This window comes from Passer domesticus, chromosome 1 (assembly GCF_036417665.1).
Source record: "Passer domesticus isolate bPasDom1 chromosome 1, bPasDom1.hap1, whole genome shotgun sequence".
Taxonomy (NCBI): domain Eukaryota; kingdom Metazoa; phylum Chordata; class Aves; order Passeriformes; family Passeridae; genus Passer; species Passer domesticus.
The window spans coordinates 91,200,948-91,222,774 of record NC_087474.1 but is presented as its reverse complement, the minus strand read 5'-3'; the positions used below and the strand labels follow the sequence as shown (position 1 = coordinate 91,222,774).

General features: G+C 38.3%; 1 protein-coding gene across 2 annotated transcripts in view; it reads right to left on the bottom strand.

Annotated features, from left to right (window-relative positions):
- ABCA13 (ATP binding cassette subfamily A member 13) overlaps nucleotides 1-19,431 on the bottom strand; it is a 165,693-nt gene extending 146,262 nt beyond the window's left edge. Inside the window, exons 1-9 of one of the 2 annotated variants that reach the window (XM_064429242.1) lie at nucleotides 18,925-19,431; nucleotides 18,521-18,614; nucleotides 17,282-17,405; nucleotides 8,462-8,610; nucleotides 7,586-7,614; nucleotides 6,286-6,449; nucleotides 4,062-4,177; nucleotides 2,883-3,016; nucleotides 969-1,133 (exon numbers count right to left, since the gene is read on the bottom strand). In XM_064429242.1, the coding sequence (XP_064285312.1) occupies nucleotides 969-1,133; nucleotides 2,883-3,016; nucleotides 4,062-4,177; nucleotides 6,286-6,449; nucleotides 7,586-7,614; nucleotides 8,462-8,610; nucleotides 17,282-17,358 (834 nt within the window). In that variant the 5' untranslated portion in view covers nucleotides 17,359-17,405; nucleotides 18,521-18,614; nucleotides 18,925-19,431. Of the gene's footprint in view, nucleotides 1-968; nucleotides 1,134-2,882; nucleotides 3,017-4,061; nucleotides 4,178-6,285; nucleotides 6,450-7,585; nucleotides 7,615-8,461; nucleotides 8,611-17,281; nucleotides 17,496-18,520; nucleotides 18,615-18,924 lie in introns of those variants that run through there. The other variant, XM_064429231.1, reaches the window with a different exon arrangement.
- Between the last annotated feature and the right edge of the window lie 2,396 nt (nucleotides 19,432-21,827).

Sequence of the window (21,827 nt, the reverse complement as noted above, 5' to 3'; positions counted from 1 at the left end):
TGGCCAAAACTACTGACTGCTCTCCTTTCCTTCACCATTACCTTTCTTTTAAATGTCAAGGAAATATAACAGATTTACTCTAAGAGATATTCTGTTCACCAAGACAATTCACAGTGGCCAGCATTTTACGGTACTTCTGGTGCCCATAATAAGAACATCAACCCGTGCTAAGAGTTTTAAAATCATGTCTGAAATTATTACTGGATTTTCCTGCATAGAAATTAGTGCATTCGCTTTGGCAGTCACATTGCATTATTACCTCCTACTTCATCATACAGCAGGGAAACCTCAAAGATTACCTTTTTGAGGAAATACACAGGAAGCTCTATATGTTTTCTTTACATAATGTTGCAAACATCTCTAGAGCCGCTTGATACATGATTCTTCTTTTTTTAATGGAGAAAAATATGATGTTTCAGTATAAAAACAAATACCAGTGTTAAGGTAGCTAAGTATTTTTCTTAGGAAGCATCTGAATATTTAATTATTTTGTCCATGCAACTACACATATGTCATTACAGAAAATGCATGGCAAGCTATTCTGCCAGATCAGAATTTTAAGATGCTCTACTGGAGGTTTACTTTTATCTTGCTTCAGCCACCACTGCCAGAGACAGTGAGGGTAAAAAATAAATAAATAAATTATAGATCAGTGGAGGTGTCTAGTCAATTTTCAGTTTTGTTCAACATTCAGTCTCAGGTGGAACAGTAAACAGTTTCCTCTGACAAGTTTCTGCATTGCAGTATATTTCATGACATACCCTATTACATTTCAAATCTGACTAAGTGGACACATGATGATAGATTATACTGCCACTGTAATGATTCTTTATAAGGATCATTTCATTTTATTAGCAAGGAAGTTCATGAAAACAATTTTATAGATAACTTAGATTTTTTAACTAAGTTATTGCTGACAATCTACATGCAAAAACTAGGAATTCAAAGTATTAACTTATTAAAGTTACCCGTGCATAGAGTTTGAACTTGCTGACAGCATGAACAAGATACAGTTTGGTCTCATGCTGTGCAGAATTACAGCCCTCTCCATTATTCTCTTTGTTTGTTTCATCTTCTGGGACAACAGCCAGAGCAGAGCACACAAACTGCTCCAGTGTCTCTCCTATGGGAATCTGGCAAGGACACAAGAAATTGATGAGTATTTCAAGAGCAGCTGCTGAGTGTTATCTCTCCTATCAACTTACTTATCTAATGAAAATTAGAATAACACTTAGCTTCTTCAGCAAGAACAAAGCCCATTTAACCCAGCCTCACATTTCCGGGCACATACTTCAAAGTACTCCACTTGCAGGCTGCTGTATAAAATACCAGGGGCCCCATTAAGGTGCTCATACAGCAGACAGAATGATGAAAATTGTATATGCAAGGAACTTTCACCTTACAGCTACACTGGTGTTGCTACTTCTACAGTAATTTGCAGGCTGGCACTGAACTAACTTGACTATGATACAGTACTCCTACAGTAGAATAACTATATTGAAACAACTTCACAAGTATAAAAATTACTGAAATAAAACACTTAGTACAGTGATGCATCTCAACCAGTGATTACATGCAACATAGTTTTAAATTGAGATTGCTGGGTTTCAAGAGAGTGGCCAAGAGAAAAGCATTTGTTCCTCATAGATTAATTTTTTTAATTCTGTGATGAATGATTTAATATTCCCAAGCCAATAAATATTATTAATGCTTACAAAAATAATGCACACATTTTAATGCTGTTATTGCCTTTCTGAGATACTTTACATCCTTGCTCCTTTCAACTTTGACCAGAGAATTCATAAAAAGTTTTGCAGGTGTTTTGACACCAAACAAAATGGGGCATTACATACAGAATTGAAGTGTTCCAAACAAATATCATCCAGGCTTCCATATTTGCTTTCATAGTTTTTTACGGTCTTCAATGTTCTAACACAAGCACAAAATATTGAGATACTAGTTTAAATAGTTACCAAGTGAGTAGCCTGCGATTTCACGGTCAACCAGAGCTACCAAGCTGCAGTTGAATACAGTTCATTTGATCAAAAAGGCCATCACTGATATTTCATTAAAAGGCCATTCAAAAGTCAAGGATTTTTTTTTAAATAATTTACCCATTTGTTTAAATCAGCTATTTTTACAATGAGCTCTTCTGGAGTGTAAGTAGAAACTCTACTGCTCTGCAAAGAACAAACAGATTTCACATAAATACCAACGTGTTCTGTTAAAGAATTTGTGGACTTCAGCACAAATTCAAAAGATGCTTCCAGTTTTCTGCAGTCAAACAAGATCACCACAACAGACAACTTTGTTCTAGAGGATAGGTTAGAATGCCCTATCTGAAGAAAGATTTTCTTCTGGATATGATACCTTACTAGGATATTTGATTAAGCACCACTGAGAAAACTCAGTCTAGTACATTCATATCAAGACTGCACAACTGAGAAGAAAGGATTCTTGGTCTCCCTTAATTTACACACAGAAAAGACAGGCATTCTTTGTCCAGCAAATGAGATGAAAAATGCTGCCAGGCAAGCTAATCCTGTCAGACTCAAATCCAGGATTTGGTTTAAAAGCTTAGTGGAGCAATCCTCAGAATTCTCTACAGGATTGGATAAAAAACTCATGACTCTGCCATACACAATTGTGACTTCAAAGAAGTATAAATTCATTAGTGTAACAACCAGACCTATCAGTATCTTCACGTGCAGAGATTTCAGCTAAAGCTAGACATTTATTTGATGGGAATGAAGCCAGGATAGTTAACAACCTTGTAGCTAGTTCACAAAGCTAAGCTTCTGTAATGCAGGAAAACACATTCAGGGTACAAATGAAAAAAAAAAAATCAAAGAGATATACACCAAAATTTTCAACTAATTTACCTCTGTTAATTGTGCTGTATAACTTAGTAGCTTCTCAACACGAGGGCCATCAAAACCAAATCTGGATTCAAGTTCTGCTTTCACAGCAAATGGATTCCACAAAACATCCCCGAAAGAAAGATTGTATTGAAAACCTGAAAGAAAGGAAATCTTTTGTTTATGTAATTAATTCTTTTTATTCATGTTGTTTCTTGGTGGTTCTCTGTTGTTGAGATCCAAGTACCATGTTCCCAGCTTTTCTTGGGGACAGCAGGATGTGTGCATCTGAACACAAATTTACCTAGCCTAAAACCCTGATTGCACTACTGTAAAGTCAGTTAATGTGATGGCATTTCAGCAGTTTATATGATGATGGTGGGATGCCCCTGCAATTGCCAGCAAACTCAGGAGGGTGCCATTCTGAAATGTACAGAGGCATGCAAAGGTGTGTGTATGGACTGGATGTGAATCACTACTGAGAATGAGAGCAACGGGAGAATACCAGAAGTTCCAGAGAAATCAAGTTCTTTCTCTGTGCAAGGGCTCCAGCACATCACCTTTGTCCCACATCAGCCTCCCCTTTTGCAGATGCAGTGGGATTTAGACTGCATATTACTCTTACCCTGACCTTCCACACCAAGCAGACAGCTCCACCTGTACATTGTGTGCTTCAGTTTGCCTGTGAAACTTACTTCTGATCTTTTCTTGTTTTCCTAGGGCCAGCCTACCTTCTCCAATTAAATTCATCTTCCATGGTGAAACATTAGATGGAGAAATGCAACCCTTCAGCTGACAGCAGAATTTATGAGAACAGAAAAATTAAGCTTAAAGTAAACCAGTCATAATGCTTAACATGCATGTCCAAAAAAAACTGGTCTCCTATCAAATGGAAGAAACTGTCCCTTGCATTGATTAAGTCTCTCTCCAAAATTCATTGCTAAACCATGACCATTCTAAAAACTATGCATTACACCAGCTTATCTGATACTTTGTTTATCTGATAATTGCCAGAGTCTGATAAAATTTAGTAATCAGTATCAATATTTAAAAAGCAGATCAGTAAAGAAGTCGGTTAGAAGTACAGCAATACAGTTTAGTCTCTGCACATCAGGAACTTAGCAGAAGATCCAACAGTTACTATCATATATTTCAAGTATTCTTATTAGGTAGTTCAAAGAAAATCTGAAGCAAATTTCTTACCTTCTAAGCTCCTATCCTGTACTGATGCAGCAGTCAAATTCAGTGCCATTTTCACCACTTCATAGAAACTTTTGCCCAGTGGCATCATAGCTAAATCCTTCAGTGATGCTAAGGTACTGAAAGTGGAAAATAAAACAAAAATCAAGCTCTCTATGCACCCAAAAACCTGAAAGGACTTGCTGGAAAGAGACAACCTTCAAGCAACTGAATAATAAAACACTTTTTTTACTGTTGAAAAATCAATGTTTTATGAAATTAGAGTTTAACTGAAGAAAGCACATATTGAGATTTTACAGTTAGAGGAATTAAGGAAATTTGTCCTGTAAGGACCAATGTCCTCTTACAGAAAAAAAAGGGTGAGGAAAAATATGGGCAAAACTATCACATTCTCTGTTATCCCCACAAGAAGGCAGGATCAACACAGAATACTTACATTTTACTTCCCATCAATCTGTGGGAAAAAATATTTTAAAGCAACATAATACTCATTCTCACAGGAGGTTAAACAAAGTGCATTACAGAATGCATTGATAAAAATATATCTATTAAAATTCTAACAATTCTCTGTCACCTTCGCTGTGAACAAAAATTCTCTGTTAATATAACTGTAACTTATTACTTAAATTTTATGTCAAATTTACCAGTTATTTCCAACCAAGTAATGCCTTCTTATTATGCAAATAAGAATCCAGCTTTCCAGAGTGGATCATCAGTCTCCAACATTCATGAAAAGAATGGGGGGGAAAAAACCCAAAACAAACACAAAAAAAAAAAAGAAAAACCCACCCCTACCATAAAACCCACAGCCGGTCACATAGATGTGAAAAGTTCTGTTAAGCACCTCTGAGAGACACAGCAAAACATGGTACAGACCTAAAAGTGGGAAATGTAAATTCAGAACCTTTCTACTGGCTAAATTCTGCCTTAGAAAGGAGCACTAGAATGCAGTATAGTAATATGAAACTAGTCAAGAAACAAGCATTGGGTTTTGTGGCTTGCTTTCCAAATTGCATTAACAAGGGTAAATTTGGTCACAGAAGGGCACAGAAATCTTAAAAAACCCTAAGCAAACGAAAACATCAAAACCCATATGTAAACATCCGAGTCTTATATGTAGTTTCACATATAAGACTCAGATGTTTAATGTTAATAGCTCAGAGAACAAGCTGAAATAAAGTTACAAATTACTCAGGCATAGGGAAAAATAAATAAATTTTAAAATTCAAGCGCCAACATAGGTGTAATCCACCTATTGTAAGAGAAACTTATTTCCCAGTTTGAAAAATGTTATGTCATCGTATCCTTCTTATCTGGATGGGGAGTTCTTTTTGTTAGTTTTCTTTGGTTTGGGTTTTTTAGTCTAAGAAAAAAAAAAAAAAAGACAATGGGATGATAAAGGATGGCAGAACAGCACAGTAATTTCTCATTCATGATCTTTGGGCCCCTGCTTCCCCACAGCCTAAGGCTGCTGAGCTACATGGCCAGTCTAGCACAGGCACCCAGGGTCAGAGGGCTTCTCTTGCTTTGTGACTGTGTTATTGGACTACAATGACAATTGCCTATCAATCTGCTACAACAAACTGCCTACCCTGGCAAACACATATCTGACTTTCACCTAACAATTACCTTATTTTACTGAAAATTCCTATAGCTATATATCTTGGTCTATGCTTTAATTCTATGTCTTCCTCTGAATCCAACTGTCCTTTACCTGATTCAGAACACAGCCTCTGGGGTATTTTTCTTACCACTTCATTTCTTACAAGAGAAGCTATTTTGAAAGCAAGAGGCTTAAGAAACAAAACTGAGTAATTTTCCTGATACTGACTAAGTGCTACATACATTCAGATCTGATTAGGATCAAAACTATTATTTTCTTATATTCATGTTCTGTCTTTCAAAGACCCCCAAAGTACCTTACAAAGTTCAAAGCCATATTATGGGATGGGCTAATTCAGACATTGTTAACATGGAGCTGCTTATCAAAGACTCCTAGAGCATCTCTGTTGAGTTTGGCAGAGGTGCAAAACACAGTTATAAAGGAATCAGTGTGGGTGAAAATTCCTAACACAGTTTTATAAAAGCAAAATCTGGTAAAGAGAAGAAAATTTTAGCCTCTTTACACTGTAAAGGATGATTATTTCATTAAGTAGACAGTGAGAAGAGCAAGAATTGCAGATAAAATTTTAAAACAGAGCACTTTCAAGACTGTGAAATTACTTACTTTTGAATAACTTTTAGAAACTGTGTTATGGTAGCTAACTCATCTTCTGTATAAAAGCTGTTTAGTTCAAGATGAGGCAGTGAATGCAGAAGGTTCCAGAAATATGGTTGCTTGTACAGATTTTCTGCTCTAGAAATAATTTTCTCTGCTTCATTCAAATCCATCTTTAGGTGGAAAAACATAAAAATTACATGCAACACTTCCAACAGAAGAAAAAAATTAAAAAAAAAATCAGGTGCCCGTTATTTCCCTGAGCCTCTTGAATTTTAAAGCATTCATCATATTTTTCTGAAGTAGAAACATACCTCTAGATTTGGCAATATACCACATTATTTTGGTGGTATTTTGAACTCACAGAAGCTTTGTTTCTGATATCTGTCTCTGCTCTGATGGATAAAGGGAATTAAAGGTAAAGCTACGACATCTCTTTCTGCTCAGAGGTGTAACCAAGGGAAGGATAATCTCTGAGCTCTCAAGCCTTGCAATGAATTCTAAGTCCAAGGCAGAAAGATCAGGGGTCTGCCCAGGCCTTGCCATCCTTGCCTCACAGCTCTTTGCAGGGCTTGTGGGGGTCTCAAATAGCAACTCATAAGAATGGTTCTTTGAAGGTGAACTGCCTGGGATAAAACAACTTCCTTCACAGGACTACACAATATGATGCCTATGCAGAACAGGCTTTTATCACACTTTTTTATTATGTGGTCTTTGCTACTCTAAATTAATGTCTCACTAGGGCTTTTTTGCACAATGGTGACATAAGCATGCCTACAAAAAGAAGTTTGTGTATACACAAGCTCTGTTTCTAATAATGATCACCTACTGTCAACTTAATATTTTCTCAGTGTTGAAAAATACATTATTTCTATTCTATATTGCATTCCAGAAATGAAATTTCATATTGATATGGCTGCTTTCAATCAATGAGATCTTATGAGAAATTAAAAAATGTTATCTAATTTCAAGTTATTAACTGGAAATCTAAGTTTCATGAAGTAGCAGTAACAATCAATCAAATATGGAAAAAAATACATCTGACAGATGCACTTTTAAATTGCTCCTAATAAACAAACACCCTTCAAATCGTTGTGGATTTTGGCTACTAACAACCTAGACCAGTTTAAATAAGTAATCTAGAAATCATTGAACATCAAATTTACAAGACATAATTTTTCATTCAAACATCTTTTTTGTTTTTAGATAATCTACTTAAACTTGACAGGATACAAATTTCTAACCATTATAATAAAGATCCTCAAATCCCAGAACAGCAATCTAGAAATAGACTGTAAAAAATACTTACAGTAAGAAAAGTGGTGATGTTATGGAGCCCTGTAAAATTAAATATTTTCCTTTAAAGAGAAACATTATTAGCTTTAGAAGGATCAATATTATAAGCAAGAGCTAGCAGTGCACAAAGGATGTTTCTAGAAAAGTAAAGGCACATCAAGCAACTAAAATCCCAAAGATAGTGGACCATTTGATTTTCTGTGCTTCCCAATACTTTTACTGTAATCACAAAAACAATTTAAAAGACATTGCTTACTGCTCAATTTTTCAGTGAGGCAAAATCATCATACCAACACTACATGAATGTCCTAGCTACCAGACAGCCAGGCATGCAAAGTGCCATTTCACCTAAATCTTTCTGCTTGAAAACTCAGCCAGAGACACAGGGTAGTGGGAGGTCTTCAATGCCCCCTGGTTCAGCAACAAGGCTGTGCAGTGTGGTTGGAAATGCAACAGGAGACTCAGACCCTGCTATTTCCAGTCTCACTCTTTCTGTGCAAGACTGAAGGTCACCTAAGGTCACCAGGTTTTCCATTCCTATACTATTTAGTACAACAGAAAAATACAGGGAGGGAGAGCTAAATCCTCATAAACTACTTTTGAATGCATGTTAGAACAAGTAACCTTGAACTTTGATTATAATCCTTATCTTTTAAGCTTTCCTCTGTGTTTTCATAACTCTCAAGTATACAAGGGCACAGTTTTAGAAAGCTAAATTTTTTCTTTGATAATGTTGATGGCCACAGTATTGATAATCATAAAATGACTTTTTTAAATCAGCTAAAATTTCAGTTGCCTATTTTTTTTTAAGATCAAACTATTCTTTTGTTTGATGGTTATCACTAACCAACAGGCAAAATAATTAAGTTTTAGAAAAATCACAGCTTACCTGAGAGCCTTGAGTTTTCTTCCCATAGCTTTTCTAAGGCCATGGCTTTCTCCGTAGTATCAATAAATTCCTTTGCAAGTTCTTCTATCTCTTTCATGAAGTCTAGATCAGGTCCAGTGGCTCTCTCTGGACCACTGTGGGGGTTTGCACTATTTTTGACAGAAAAAAAGAGGGAGAGGTGAGGTATTAACACTGAAATCAAGTAGCTGAAAAATGTGTACATACTCACAGCAGTATTCTGATTTTTTAAAATTATTTTATGTATTCAAACAATTTTTGTTTAGTTAAATTCATTAGCATGGAAGTTGCAGCACTGGGTCTCAAAACCTCAAGAAAGTGGGCAATGAAAAATTGCTGAGGTCACCTATGCCAATTCTGGCAGCAGACAAGAACAGACACATCCAAAAAGTCTTTAATATTTTTGAACACACTCAACTTTTCTCCCAGGATTATCACGTGTCCTGATGGCAGTTCTTTGATGAGAAAGTTCAAGCCTTCTTATTGCATCTAAGGTAACACTTTGTTTTTTTCAAATACATGCAGCAACAGATAAAAAGAGTATTTTATTCTTATTACTGGCTTTTTCCTGATTTTAGCTTGCAGACATACCACTGATAAATGTTATCTCTGTTATTTCTATTACATTGATGTCTGGTGACTACTCAACAGCACAATTTTCTAACACTTTTAAACTAAACCAGGAGTCAGAATAATTTAAATGCCTCTTTACAGGACAAAATTACTTAGACCCTCCTAAAACACCATAAACACAGGAATAATTATATTTAGCATATTACTAGGCAGTTGAATTCTGTTTTATCTAATAGGAGATTCAAATTATCTTTAGAGCTACATCTTGTCTAGCAAAAATATTGCTATTTTGCATCAAAACCACAATAAACTGTCACAGAGTCAAAGAATGGGTCAAGCTAGAAGGGACCACAGTGGTCATCTGGTCCAACCTCCCCGCTCAATCAGGGTCATCCTAGAGCACACGGCACAGGATTGGGTCCAGATGGTTCTTGAACATCTCCAGTGAGGCAGATTCCACAACCTCTCTGGGCACCCTGTTCCAGTGCTCAGTCCCCTGCACAATAAAGAAGTTCTTCCTCATGTTCCGGTTCATGTGTCAATTCTGCCCATTGCCTCTTGTCCTGTCCCATTTACAAAAATATAATAAAGGGTTATATTCCTTTCCCATCGAGCTTAGATGCCAATACTTGCTTACAGCACAATTTTTATTTATTGAAAGAAAAGCCTAATGAGATCAATTCACAAACCAAAGAAAGCTATCAGTCACCACTTTCTCATTCTCTTATTTCTCTTTCTCTCCCTCCCTGATCCTCATTTGTTCAGATACTCACAGAGCTGTTTGCAACTTCAGATTAAGGGAAACAAAGAAAATTTCATCTTAAAACAATCGAGTTCTTAATTGTTTCAGTACAGCTTATTTTGATCCCAACTTGGCCAACAGCCAGCAAGATATCTGAAAACTCTTTCACCATCCTCAAACTTCAGTGGGCTAAAGGCAGAAAATTCCTCAATATATATTATGTCCCTTTTAAATGGAGTTTTTAAAAGCAGCTTTTCAACAAAAGCTGTTGTTCAGAAGGTGACTTTTTGGCTGACTAGAAGTGGCACTTTAGCTGTTGTCTTTGAAAACTACCTCATAAATTCCAATATTACTGAAACTCCCAGTGCCCAAAATTTCAGACAGCTGAGAATACTTGTGTCTGGCAAAGAACTGAAACACTACCTACATACTGAAATCTTCCTAGCACTCTGCTTTTTGAGCATGAACAAGAAGCCAGCACTTGACCAGAATAACAGCAGCCACAGTCAGGACATTAAAAAACCAAAACTCTAGCTCAGTTTCCATGGGCTTTTTCACAGATTTTACTATCTGGTGACTACTCAACAGCACAATTTTCTAACAATACTTTTTAACTAAACCAGGAGTCAGAGTCATTTAAATGCCTCTTGGTGGTGTTAGATTTTGTTGGGTTTTTTCCCCAATAGTTGCTGAACGTAAAATTGAAAACTAAACTCTCCTAAAGTCACTTAAAATAAAAAGTGTCCAGAGGAGTGCAGTATTTCAACCCACATTGTTTGCTCTCCAAACTAGATCCAAACCTTGCATCCCCATCTACAAACCTCCTGATTTTAGAAACGTTGCAAACAACAACACACTGAGAAAAAAGGCCTTAATCACACAGGAGCACACAGCTTTCTCCAGGGGCTGCTGGGGCTGCCTGGCCTCCTGTCAGCAGCCAGGGACACAGATAGCAGTGACAGAAGGAATCAGTAATTCTTTCCACTCTATCCCTATCACAAACTCTGCTGCACCTTGGATCTGCAAAGCTTGGGTTGATAAACAGCAGGGAAACAATAAAAAAGCATCCTCTTGTCATCTAATTTTATGTGCTTTAGCCACTTGTTTGATGCACAGCGGAAGCACATTAGATAACACAGGCTGAATTGACAGCATGCTCAGCTGGGCTGTCCTTTCACTACTCCCAGGCTGGAGGACTAGGGATACAAGCTACTGCCCTGTGAGGTCCCACAGAGCACAGCTGAGGAAAGGAGACTGGGAAGATACAGACTAGAAATATTAAAGAAATCAGCAGACAGCACTTGGAGTATGGTAGCTTGTTGAGGACTCCCCATGTGTGGAGATGCGAGGCTTGACTCCATTTCAGAAGGCTGATTTATTATATTAAGATATATATTACATTAAAATGCTACATTAAAACTATACTAAAAGAATAGAGAGAAAAAGATCATCAGAAGGCTTAAAAGAACAAGAATAGAATGCATAACAAAATCTTGTGACTGCTCACAGCCTAGCCTGTCACACAGGTGGCTGTGATTGGTATCAGTTGAAAACCATCCACATGGACCAATGGAAGATGCACGTGTTGCATTCCACAGCAGCAGATAGTTATTGTTTACATTTCTTTCCTGGGGCTCCAGCTCCTAAGGAGGGAAAAATCCTAGCAGAGGATTTTTCATAAAATATCATGGTGACAGTGGCTCTGAAGTACTAGAGGGCAAAGTGCAAGGAAATCATGTTGGTGGTAAAAGTGGAGAGGGAGCTGAGGAACTGTAGGGGGATGAGGATATTTAGGGCATGGCAAAAGGAGCAAATCCAAAGCATAAGACGAAGACGTTACAGAAGAGAAGGCACATGTGCAATGTGAAAGACCCATAGAAATGCCACTTCCCTAAGCACAAGCCTCTCAGCAGTCCAAGAGCAGTTGTTTGGACATGCTGGCTGTGGGCTATTAGCTTTGTGGGAATTTCCAGGTCAGCAGCCATGTCAGCTAGCTGCCATTCGTGACCCTCTTTTGCCATCATTGTCACAGACCTGCCTCTCGCTATTCTTGGATCTGAGCATAGCCTCTTTATGAAGGGAAAATGGCAACAGGCGTGACATTGGTTATCAGACTCAATTTTATGAAACACATTAAATTATTACAGAGATCCTACTTGCTGAATATCTGTTCTAAGATTAAAGGATTTTATATAGGATTTTATATAGCATGGTAATAGAGGACTACATTTAGCTCCTAATAAGAGTGCTACAAGTTACTAGTGATCTCTTAATTCAGCACAGGTTATACAAAATTACAGGAAAATGTCACCATCTGGCCAGAAAGATAAGAAACTACACTTCAAAAGCTGATGCAGACACAGTCAAAGCAAAGAATTTTGAGCCAGTGTGCCAACAAAAGTACTTAATTGTTACTGCCACTCTCCCAAAGAGCCTTCAAAGTGTGTTTTCTGGAGCAGAAGGTGGCATTAACTCATTTGTGTGTGAATGTGTAAAGGAAGTTCAGCAGACGTCCCAAAGAAATTCCTAGCAGCAGTTGCTAGGAACATTAAAGAAGGGAAACAAGGGATAATAAAAAGTACAAAAGGAGGAAGCAGTAATTTGTAGGAGAGGACATACATAATTAGAACTGGGGTGTTTGAAGAAGGGGTTGGGGAACGCATGTATAAAATTTCATTATCATCCATGGTAGCTCTTCCCTCAACTGTACATTTCCACAAAGTTTGTGAGAACAGAAATCAAACTAAAGACATGCATTGATACAAGCTTTGACTGTGACAAAATACTGCAAGAGAGCAAAAAGATTGCATCTCTTTCAGCATGTAAAAGCAATTGTCATTTCCTAAAGCCATGACTCAGAAACATTAATTCTGTCCAATTTACTCAGTAACTCAGGATAACAATAAGAACATTTCAGAGTTCATCTGAGAACTCAGCTATGATCTGAAATGCCTTTTAGACTCCTGATTTTCATAAGCATCTCAGCAAACTCATCTCAACCTCATCCCTGTCACCACTTTAATAAATTCTCTCTAAAATTGCAAAGCCCCAACTGGCTTCTATTCTGCATTATATCAGGGTTTTATAAGCCTGGACACATCAATACTAATGCACACACTGGACTGTGTGTCTCTCACAGAAAGATCTTTCTCTTCCATGCTGATACAATTATAACCTTCCTAAAATGTAATAGACTAAAATATATAACAAATTTAAAAATATATTCTTCTTTATTTGCTCCAAAATTAAGAAACCCCATGTTTAAATTTCTTTTTCTCCGTAACTCTGGCAATCCATAAGCAAGGTCACAAAAACTGCTTCTGTTTTTCAGCTACACAGACTGCAACTACAAAAGTTGGCCCAGACCACAGAGTTAATATTGCAGAAAGTTGCTTCAGCCATAGGCTATCTCAAAGAACTATTTCTTATTTGAAGATATATGTCACTAAAGAAAAATCTGACCCTTTAAACAATTCTTACACAAAGAATTTTGCTGATGCTTAGACCTTCCTCGATTTTACTTTTCCACACCTGCCGCTGTACATGAGTTCTTCTGATGCTCCTCCACTGGAGAACCCAGGCCAGGTGTTGATAAAGCAAAAGGTTTAGAACAGTAGGAAGAAAGGGACTGGCATGAGCAGAGCTGCTCCAGGAGGGGACCAAACTAGGAGCTGGGGCAACCCTGGAACAGTCCATGCCCTCACCAATGAGGCACAGTCCCCCTGGCTGCCTGCAGGCAGACACAGGGGTGTGTTACAGGCTCCAGAGACAGCTCCAACAAGGCAGGGTGAGCCCAGTCAGGTGCTAAAGGAGACAGAGCTACCACGTGGGTATGAGTGGCACATCCAGCAGAAGTGCCAGAGACAGATCCAAACTTCTACCACATCTACTGGGTCAGGCTGCTCAGGCTGCTACTGCTTGTAGCTAAATAAACTAATGTGCTTAGAGAAATAAGCTAATAAAGAGAAATAAACAAATGTGCTTAGAAATGACATTTTAGAGTCTTGGTTTAATGATATTTGTGGTTCTAAGTCTGAGAATGACTTAATTTTCTTTTAGGTCTTTGAGAAGTCTAAGTAACATATATCTAGGAGTCTAGACTGCAAGGGCAAATCCCACCATGTTCTGCAAGATTCGCCAGGGAATCCAGAGTACTAGGAAACATGATGTTTCCATGCACATGCATGGAAAGGTGTGGGTGTAAGGCCACAGGACTTGGGCTGTCTGGTTTTTATCTTCTTTCCATGCTCTCAGTTTTACGCTGTGCTTCACTAAGATGAGGAGTGGAGTGTGGAGTGGAACATTCTGGAAAGAGCAGGGAAAAATGTCCTTTGTCATGGGAGCTCCTGAATACTTCCTTGTTCCTCTGCTCTGAGATACCAGTGGATATATCAGGCTAGAGAGTCATATCAGCTGCTGCCAGCCAGCAGCTTTTGCAGTGGTGCTCAAAAGAGGAACAAGGAGCCACAGAGCTCTTACAACTGGATGCTTTCCGAGGCATCAAGGAGGTGGCAGACCTTGCTGCAAATCAAAGTTAATGTGGTCATAGGCTTCACCTGGCTCATCTTCTCACCATATCACAGGCTATTGCCTGAAGGGACAGGGGCACATCTGTGAGGGCACAGCCTGCAGCAGAATAACCTCACCCTGGGCTCAGCCCCCCTCGTGGGGGATGCTGCTCACTGACAAACAGCTATTTGTGGTTTATGGATTCCATGGATGTTCTAACAGTAGTCATAGAACTACTTCCTCCCAAAGACAACTACTACATTTCAAAGTGATAGAACCAAAGTGTTACATACTGTGAAAAAAAATTCAAGTGTCCATGCAAACTATGCAGTCTCTGACTCACTTGTAATAAACACATTATTGACATAAAAAGGTTCCTTTATAAGACTTATGGTTTGATATAAATCCTTGAAGGGAAGATAATTGATGTTACTGTTCCTATGACACCCCATCTCTCCAGTCAACAGGGACTGGATTCAGTTATGTTTGACTGATCAAACTGACAGTCTATACTCCTAAGGCTGTTGGCAGCCAGCGTAAGTCAGAGCAGCCCTGAGGTTGATTTAATTTATACTGATGGACCTGGTGGAACAGGCTGACCTCAGAATGAACTTCATCCTACCTTTTTAGCCTTTTTCTTTACCTAGGCTATATGCTACTCAGTGCAGCCTATTGAGTGCATAAATATGGATACATGCATGCATTTTATTTTTCAGTTGAATAATTGAAAGCCACTGAATAATTGCCCTGATTCTTAAGTAGGTCTAAGACTGCCTCCAGGAAATTCTCTGATTTTCTATTGAGCTGGAACATAATTTGGGCAGTTCAGTCAAAACAGTGTAAATAATCATGCAGAGCAGTCAATATAGTTCATAGCTTCTAGAAATTTAACACATTTCGATGGCATCTGAACTAGAGACGTAAATAAAAGCTATACTTTTAGGGAACAAATTTTTAAAAGGCTAGAGTTAGGGTAACTCTTTAACCCAGTAATATAGAATTTCTACTGCAAGTAAAAGGCTACAGGCTTTGTACTGAGTTTGAAAGACCACAGCACAGGGGCTTGCCACCTACCTTTGGTTTGCCTGAATTTGGTTTTGTTTTGACTTGGGTTCACTCTTCCTTTTTTTTTAATTTTCCTGGCTGGACAACTCTGGCAATTTGCTGTATTTTCACTTGTCATTGCATAACACCATCATAGTTTTATTCAGATAGAAGTATCAAGTGACCATTCAGTGCAAAATGAGATATTCATGGCTAACAAGGCAGTGCAGAAGAACACACGCCCAGTATAATAGGTGAAACCTTGAGAGGTGAGGACAGAGATGAACTGCACAGGAATATAATACTGGAGTATCTGGGATGATGAGAGGTGGGGCACAGGCTGGTACAGAGGGCTAGAAACAAGTCAGCAGTGTTTAGTTCAAATTCAGAACTGTAGCTGGAAAAAGCCAATTTCTGAGCATCAAGAAAAAACAGTAGGTAGCTAACATATGCAAAAAACACCATATACATTCAGGTGTACAACATAAACTTGAATGTATCCCAGAGCTGCAGACCAATAGAAACAAGCACAGTATAAAAGCACTCTAGCAAACACAAGCAACCCCAAGTGCACTCTCAAGTGAAAAAAGAAGCCATCAACACCACATTCCTCCAGGTAAAATACTGTATATCGTGACTTACCATGACAACCCCACCTCCATCCATCTGCAGCTGTTTACATGACCCAGAGCACCAGTGGAAAGGTGAGCATCACCCCAGAGAAAGGACTGGAAACTCATTGGTCATGTAACAATTTTAACTGTATTAGTGCGAGGAGGAGGAGGCAGAGGAGAATTTTAATACGGGTATTTTGTCTGTAAGTATCTTGTGTAATAATGCATCTTGACTAATGCTGGCTTAAATTGTTAAGATGTCGATTCTAGTAACAAATTCTACTTTATGTATAACATGATTGCCCATAAACAAGGTTTATTTTGTATGTCCTTTTGTTCAATCAACAGTTCCCTACATGTACAAATAACTGAAGCAGACCATCTGGATCAATAGATGAGTATTATGGCCAATTACTGTGATAATGAAGCTTCCCAACTTGCTGTATGCTGAATTTATTGCTACCTATAAACTTTTACAATAATAAACCATAAATATTTGGTTCTCTGACACACCTGGCTCAGTCTTCAAAGATCTTTTGGTAGATATTATCAATTTTCTAGGAATAAACATACAGATATAAATGTATATATTCTGATTAGCTGACCCTAATTTGACTTTATTGTTAATATTTTGAAAGGCTGTTTATGACTGTACCCTTCAGCCAGTTTGCATAAGTGTCTTGCACCTCAAGAATTTTTGGAGTAGATGAAATTACTTCATTTCTTAAAGAAAAATTCCAAATTAAAATCAATCTTTTTTCTTTCTGCATGCAAGGGTCCTGTGACAAGGACTTATGGGTAACTTCTTCCAAGTTCTTTCTTATTACAGAACTTCTGCTCTTCCTTGTTGGCTCTTTTTGGTCTTATATGAAAGTTATTCTTGTTTTGCTTTTCTGGGTTCACTTCTCCCACTGTGTAAGCTTCCAAACTATTCAAAGCTGAAACCCACATATAATTTTGGTGCTCAGCTTCACTCACATGTAACAAAAGACTTTTAGTAAAGGATAAAAGTATGCTCTCACACAACATTACAGAACCAACGTTACAGCAGCAAAAGGGAAAGAATATGACAAGGTACAGCTACAATTTTATCCCCACAGACTGTTCAGTATCCAAAAAGGCATGAAATGCCCAAGAAATGTAAACAAAAATTAGCAAGAGGTACAACTAAGGCCTTACACCTTTTGCAATCATAAGAACACTGAAGGAAACTTTTAGCACAGAATAACATTGCTCCTATTTTTCCTGTCTACGAGGCAGTAAGAACCTTATTTGTAAAAGAAGATGCAGTGTGACGGTGGCAGCTCTGTCATAGCTCACCTAAAGCGGCCGTGTCTCTGCGCTGTGTAACTGGTGTTCCTGCATCTTGAACCAACGTTACAGAAAAGGGTCCGCATGAAGGGATACAGGCCACGACTCGGTAAGTCACGAGCTTCTAAGTAACCTGAAACCAAGCAGCAGCAGAAATAAGACCAGTAATATTGCATTTGCAAACTGTACCATCACATTGTGCTCCCTTGTCCTAAAAAGCCTCTTTGTCATCTGCAAGCAATGAAATTGTATCAATGTCAGGTGTCTCATTTAAGAAAAACTCAGTCATCACAGAAAATGAGTAACCTCTGTGTCACATTGTGACAACAAGCTACATGTGACATTTGAGAGCAATCTTTGAAAAGCTGATTTTCCTGGTAGTAACGTTATTGCAGTATCATGTGGTTGCTAGCCCCTCTGCCCAAAGTCATGTGATCTGGATTGGAATATAGACTTCCGCACAAAGTGGTATTTCCTATTTTCTCACAGGCTTTCAAAAAATGAAGGAACTGGTGTTCAGCAGTGTCTTAACATGCATGAATCAAGACTGTCTAAACAGCCACTTTTCCATATCTCTAGAATTATCCACAGCTCTCTATAAAGTAAATATATATAATGCAGGCTACATTGTCTCCAGGTAGTTCACTCTACAGATCTAGAATTGTTTTACCGAACTGATTTGGAATGTAGCCAAAGCTGGTTTATCCCCATTTTACTACATTGGTGAATAACTGAATAGATAATAATATAATAAATAATTATTTTCTAAATGAATTATATTTTGACAAGATAAAAGCAAAAATAGCTTTATAAGGTGGAGGGAGTTTTGAAGTGTTAAAGGAAATGGAAGAATTTAACAAAATATTAATTCTCAATCCCAGGAAGTGAGTAGGGGTAAGGTTCATCTTGTCTAATTGTAAATATCCACCTCTGAGGCAGTCATCTAAATTCCATTACTCAGTAGAAAGCAATAAATACAACTAAAACCCAAATAATCTCATTCACTCCAGAGCAGACATTTAAAAGTTGTCTTACCAATCAGATTGTAAACTTAACATCTCTGTCCCACATAAATACAGCTTCCTCAGATCTGTATCTGGACAAGATTGAATCCCCCTGTAGGACTCTTTCCATTGACTCCACTACATTTAAGTCCCCCAGTCCCCCCTTCTAGGATGTCTTTAGTGTTTGCTAAATAATTCTATAAATAAGTGCAACCAAAATAGAGCACAAATGAATAAAACATACAGTTTTCCTTGTATTTTGGGGGCTCCTGGAAGCGGATGGCAGCTAGAATCAAGAAAAGTACACATGGCCACAGTATTTCAGTGAGAGAGAGGACCTGGAAAAGGAAATCAGAACATCAGTCTATAGAACATAAGGTTTGGGAACAAATCATTAAAATTCATATGTCTTTTACTTTAAAATAAAAACATTAAATATCCTCTCTACAACTATTTAAGGAAAAACAAGACCATTAAAGCAAGCTAACAACTGACACTTCTATTTTAAATCCTTATAGCTTTGTGAAATGCACTTCTTTCAGAACAGAAAAATAGTTTTCATTTCAGTTTATACTGTTTGTAGATACTTTTCTCAGGCCAAGACAAAGACTGGCAAGATAATGATGGTGACCTTCAACTTTTCCATACCTGAGCCTCCTAAAAAGCAAGCAGCATGCTGCACCTTGGTGAAATTCTTCATGCTCCCCTGAGCCCTTCTTGGTGGCACACCTTCTTGTCCTTCCCTGACTCCCTGGCTGCTGCCATCACACCCTTTCTGTCACCTGCCCTCAAATGCTCTCCAAAAGCCACCTTTATCATCTCCAGGAGGAAAGACCAAGTGAGACCAAGCTAACAGGCCTGAGGCTGCCCACAGCCACACTTCTCATATCCCAGTGTTCCCATTTCCAGGGCCACAACAACAAGGCACACAAGCCAACGTGCAGTGGGACTCATGTTTTGAGTGTGTCTTATCTGAGCAGACTGCACATACACAGCACACGTTCATGCCTCTTCAGAGAGGGCACAGACTCCCAAATGGATTGGAAGGAAGAAAAAGAAACACCAAGAAAAGCAATTGTGCCAGTTTTAAGCATCAGAAAGGAAGAAACAGCCATTCAGCCAAGTTTCAAAAGACTTCTAGATTCACTGATGACAGCATTAGGAAAGTGTGAATAGGGACAGAAACACAGTAGAAGTGACAGCCATGATGAAGGTCTCCCATTAGAGGCTGTTCAGAGGGATTTTATTTCTAAACTGACAGAGTTGAACCAAATCCCATCACAGAAGTTAACTTGAGTGTGTCAGAAAAATGCCTAAGAACCATAAGATAAGAACAAAATCCAGTGTCTGAGTCTTCCCTGTGGAGAAGGACATCTGTGCTGGACATGAGACAAGGAACTAAAGGTTTCCTGAAATTTAGGGATATCCCCATTTATCTAAACTGATCATACTCAAACAATGCAGGAGCCAACCTAATAAAAGGGAGGATGGTGCTTTCTATCTTTTAGGGGTCACCAAGAGCCATCTGCTGCCGAGGGTACAGGGATCTGTGTGTGACAGTGGCACCCAGCAGGCCAGGGGACCCATCCAGGGATGCCAGAAGGGAAGCAGGGTAAGGCCTGCTATCACAGCCAGTCTTAACCAGGAGTCCAGATCCTCGGCCAATGTCACAGCAGGCCAAGCCAAGCAGTGTCCAAGCAAGGAGAGCAGCACCTGGGAGGAATGGTGAGTTTTGGTAACAGAGCTGATTAAAATCAGCTGATTTTAATTCCAGTTGTGCTCTAAATTAGGGAATCAGAATTTGGGAATCACATTTCATCCTTTACCTAGCTACAAATTTGGATGGTAATAAACATTATTTAAATGACAGTTAAGAAATGTAGTGATGGAGAACTAAAGTAGCCTGGTAGTGTGTATGTCCTGAGCTTCTAGAATCTATAGTAAAAGTAGAAGCTTCTGAAAACAGACATAAGGATGTATCTTTGGCACAACTGCAATTTCAAACTCCAACAAGTCAAAACGTCCAAAAGACCCTGTCCTGCTTTTGAATCATGTTGATAGAAGGTGATGATGCCAGCCTGAATTTCAGTCACAAGACCTGCTCCTTACAGAACTCTTACATCTGTCACAGCCCCTTCACCCTTTACTGTGTAATATCGACTAATGGCACATGGCACTCAGGACACTTTGCTGGTTCAATAGCTCTCACCTCTCTTCCAGCCCTAACTGCTGATAAATAACCATCAGAAGAAAATTGTCTTATACAGACAGATCTAGATGGTATGGAACAGAGCTGAAGCACATCAGACCTTTCAGGAGGTGTTTCTCTTCAGATTCACAAGGGTCTCACCACCTCTGCATACGTGGATGATCCCCCTGAATTTCTCCTCCTGTACTGCAGGTGGAGCACCTTCACAGTTCAGTGCTTGCACAGCAGCACACAAGGTTTTGCAAGTTCCCCAGGGCATCTTCTGCCTCTCAACACACAGAATGAAGCTTGCTTTGGATCACCCACCTTAATTCCTGCCTTGGAGAAGTCTGCTTCTCAGTGAGTTCTCTATTCAGGAAATCTACCAATTAGACAAACTTACAACTTACATGAATTAAGATTTTTTTTTTCTTTCAGAAATATATGAGGGAAAACCACACAGAACAAGAGGAGAAATAGATCCACATGCAGAAAAACAGGAGATACAGAGAAGCCACTTGATGCACCCCAATTGAACTTAAGAACTGTACAGTCATAGAGAATAATATGACCAACAGCATCCTCCCCCCAAAAGTACATTTTATATTAAAAAACATCACTTTCATTAATTTGGGGAATAAATTCCTCTCTAAATCTCTATTTTATTAAAGCTAAATATTTCTGAATCTGAAAACTGTGCTTATTTAATTGAAATAATCCTATCCAAAGCAGCCAACATGCTTCACTGCAAATCCCCAGATCATTTAAGACAAGTGAAATCTGTGTGAAACTATTAATTGAAGTGACCTTTTTTCCCCACAAAAATGTTCTCTCACTTGAGAAAATTAACTTCCTTCTATCCTAAAAAATGGTTTTCATCATAGTAAAGGTAAAAGACAACTCATATCTAATTTTCATAATTTTAATTTTGATTTCTGTTTTAAGCAGCTGCCACATTATTTTGCATATTGGAATTTGAGAGGCTAAATTAGGCTTTGAAGAGCAGATAAGAAAGGAAATTAAGAAGTTTATACAATTTTAATGCACAATACATTCCCTGTATCTAGACTTTGATCACAGTCATGCAAGCTTTCCTACATTACCTATAAGCACCTGTAATGTGAAAAAAATTGATTTTCTCCCTTGCCACTGCTAACCAGCACTGCTAGTATCTAATGTTAATTAAAAGAAAATTTTTATGACATTTGTCTCATTTGCAAATTGGGAAGACAATTTGCAAAATTTTTATGATATTCGTCTCATTTGCAAATTGGGGAGAATTGGTGTATTCAGCCATTTTAGAACTAAAACAATACATTCTCTTCTTGTGTTTTCAACAATTCAGTGACAAAAGGCAAAACAA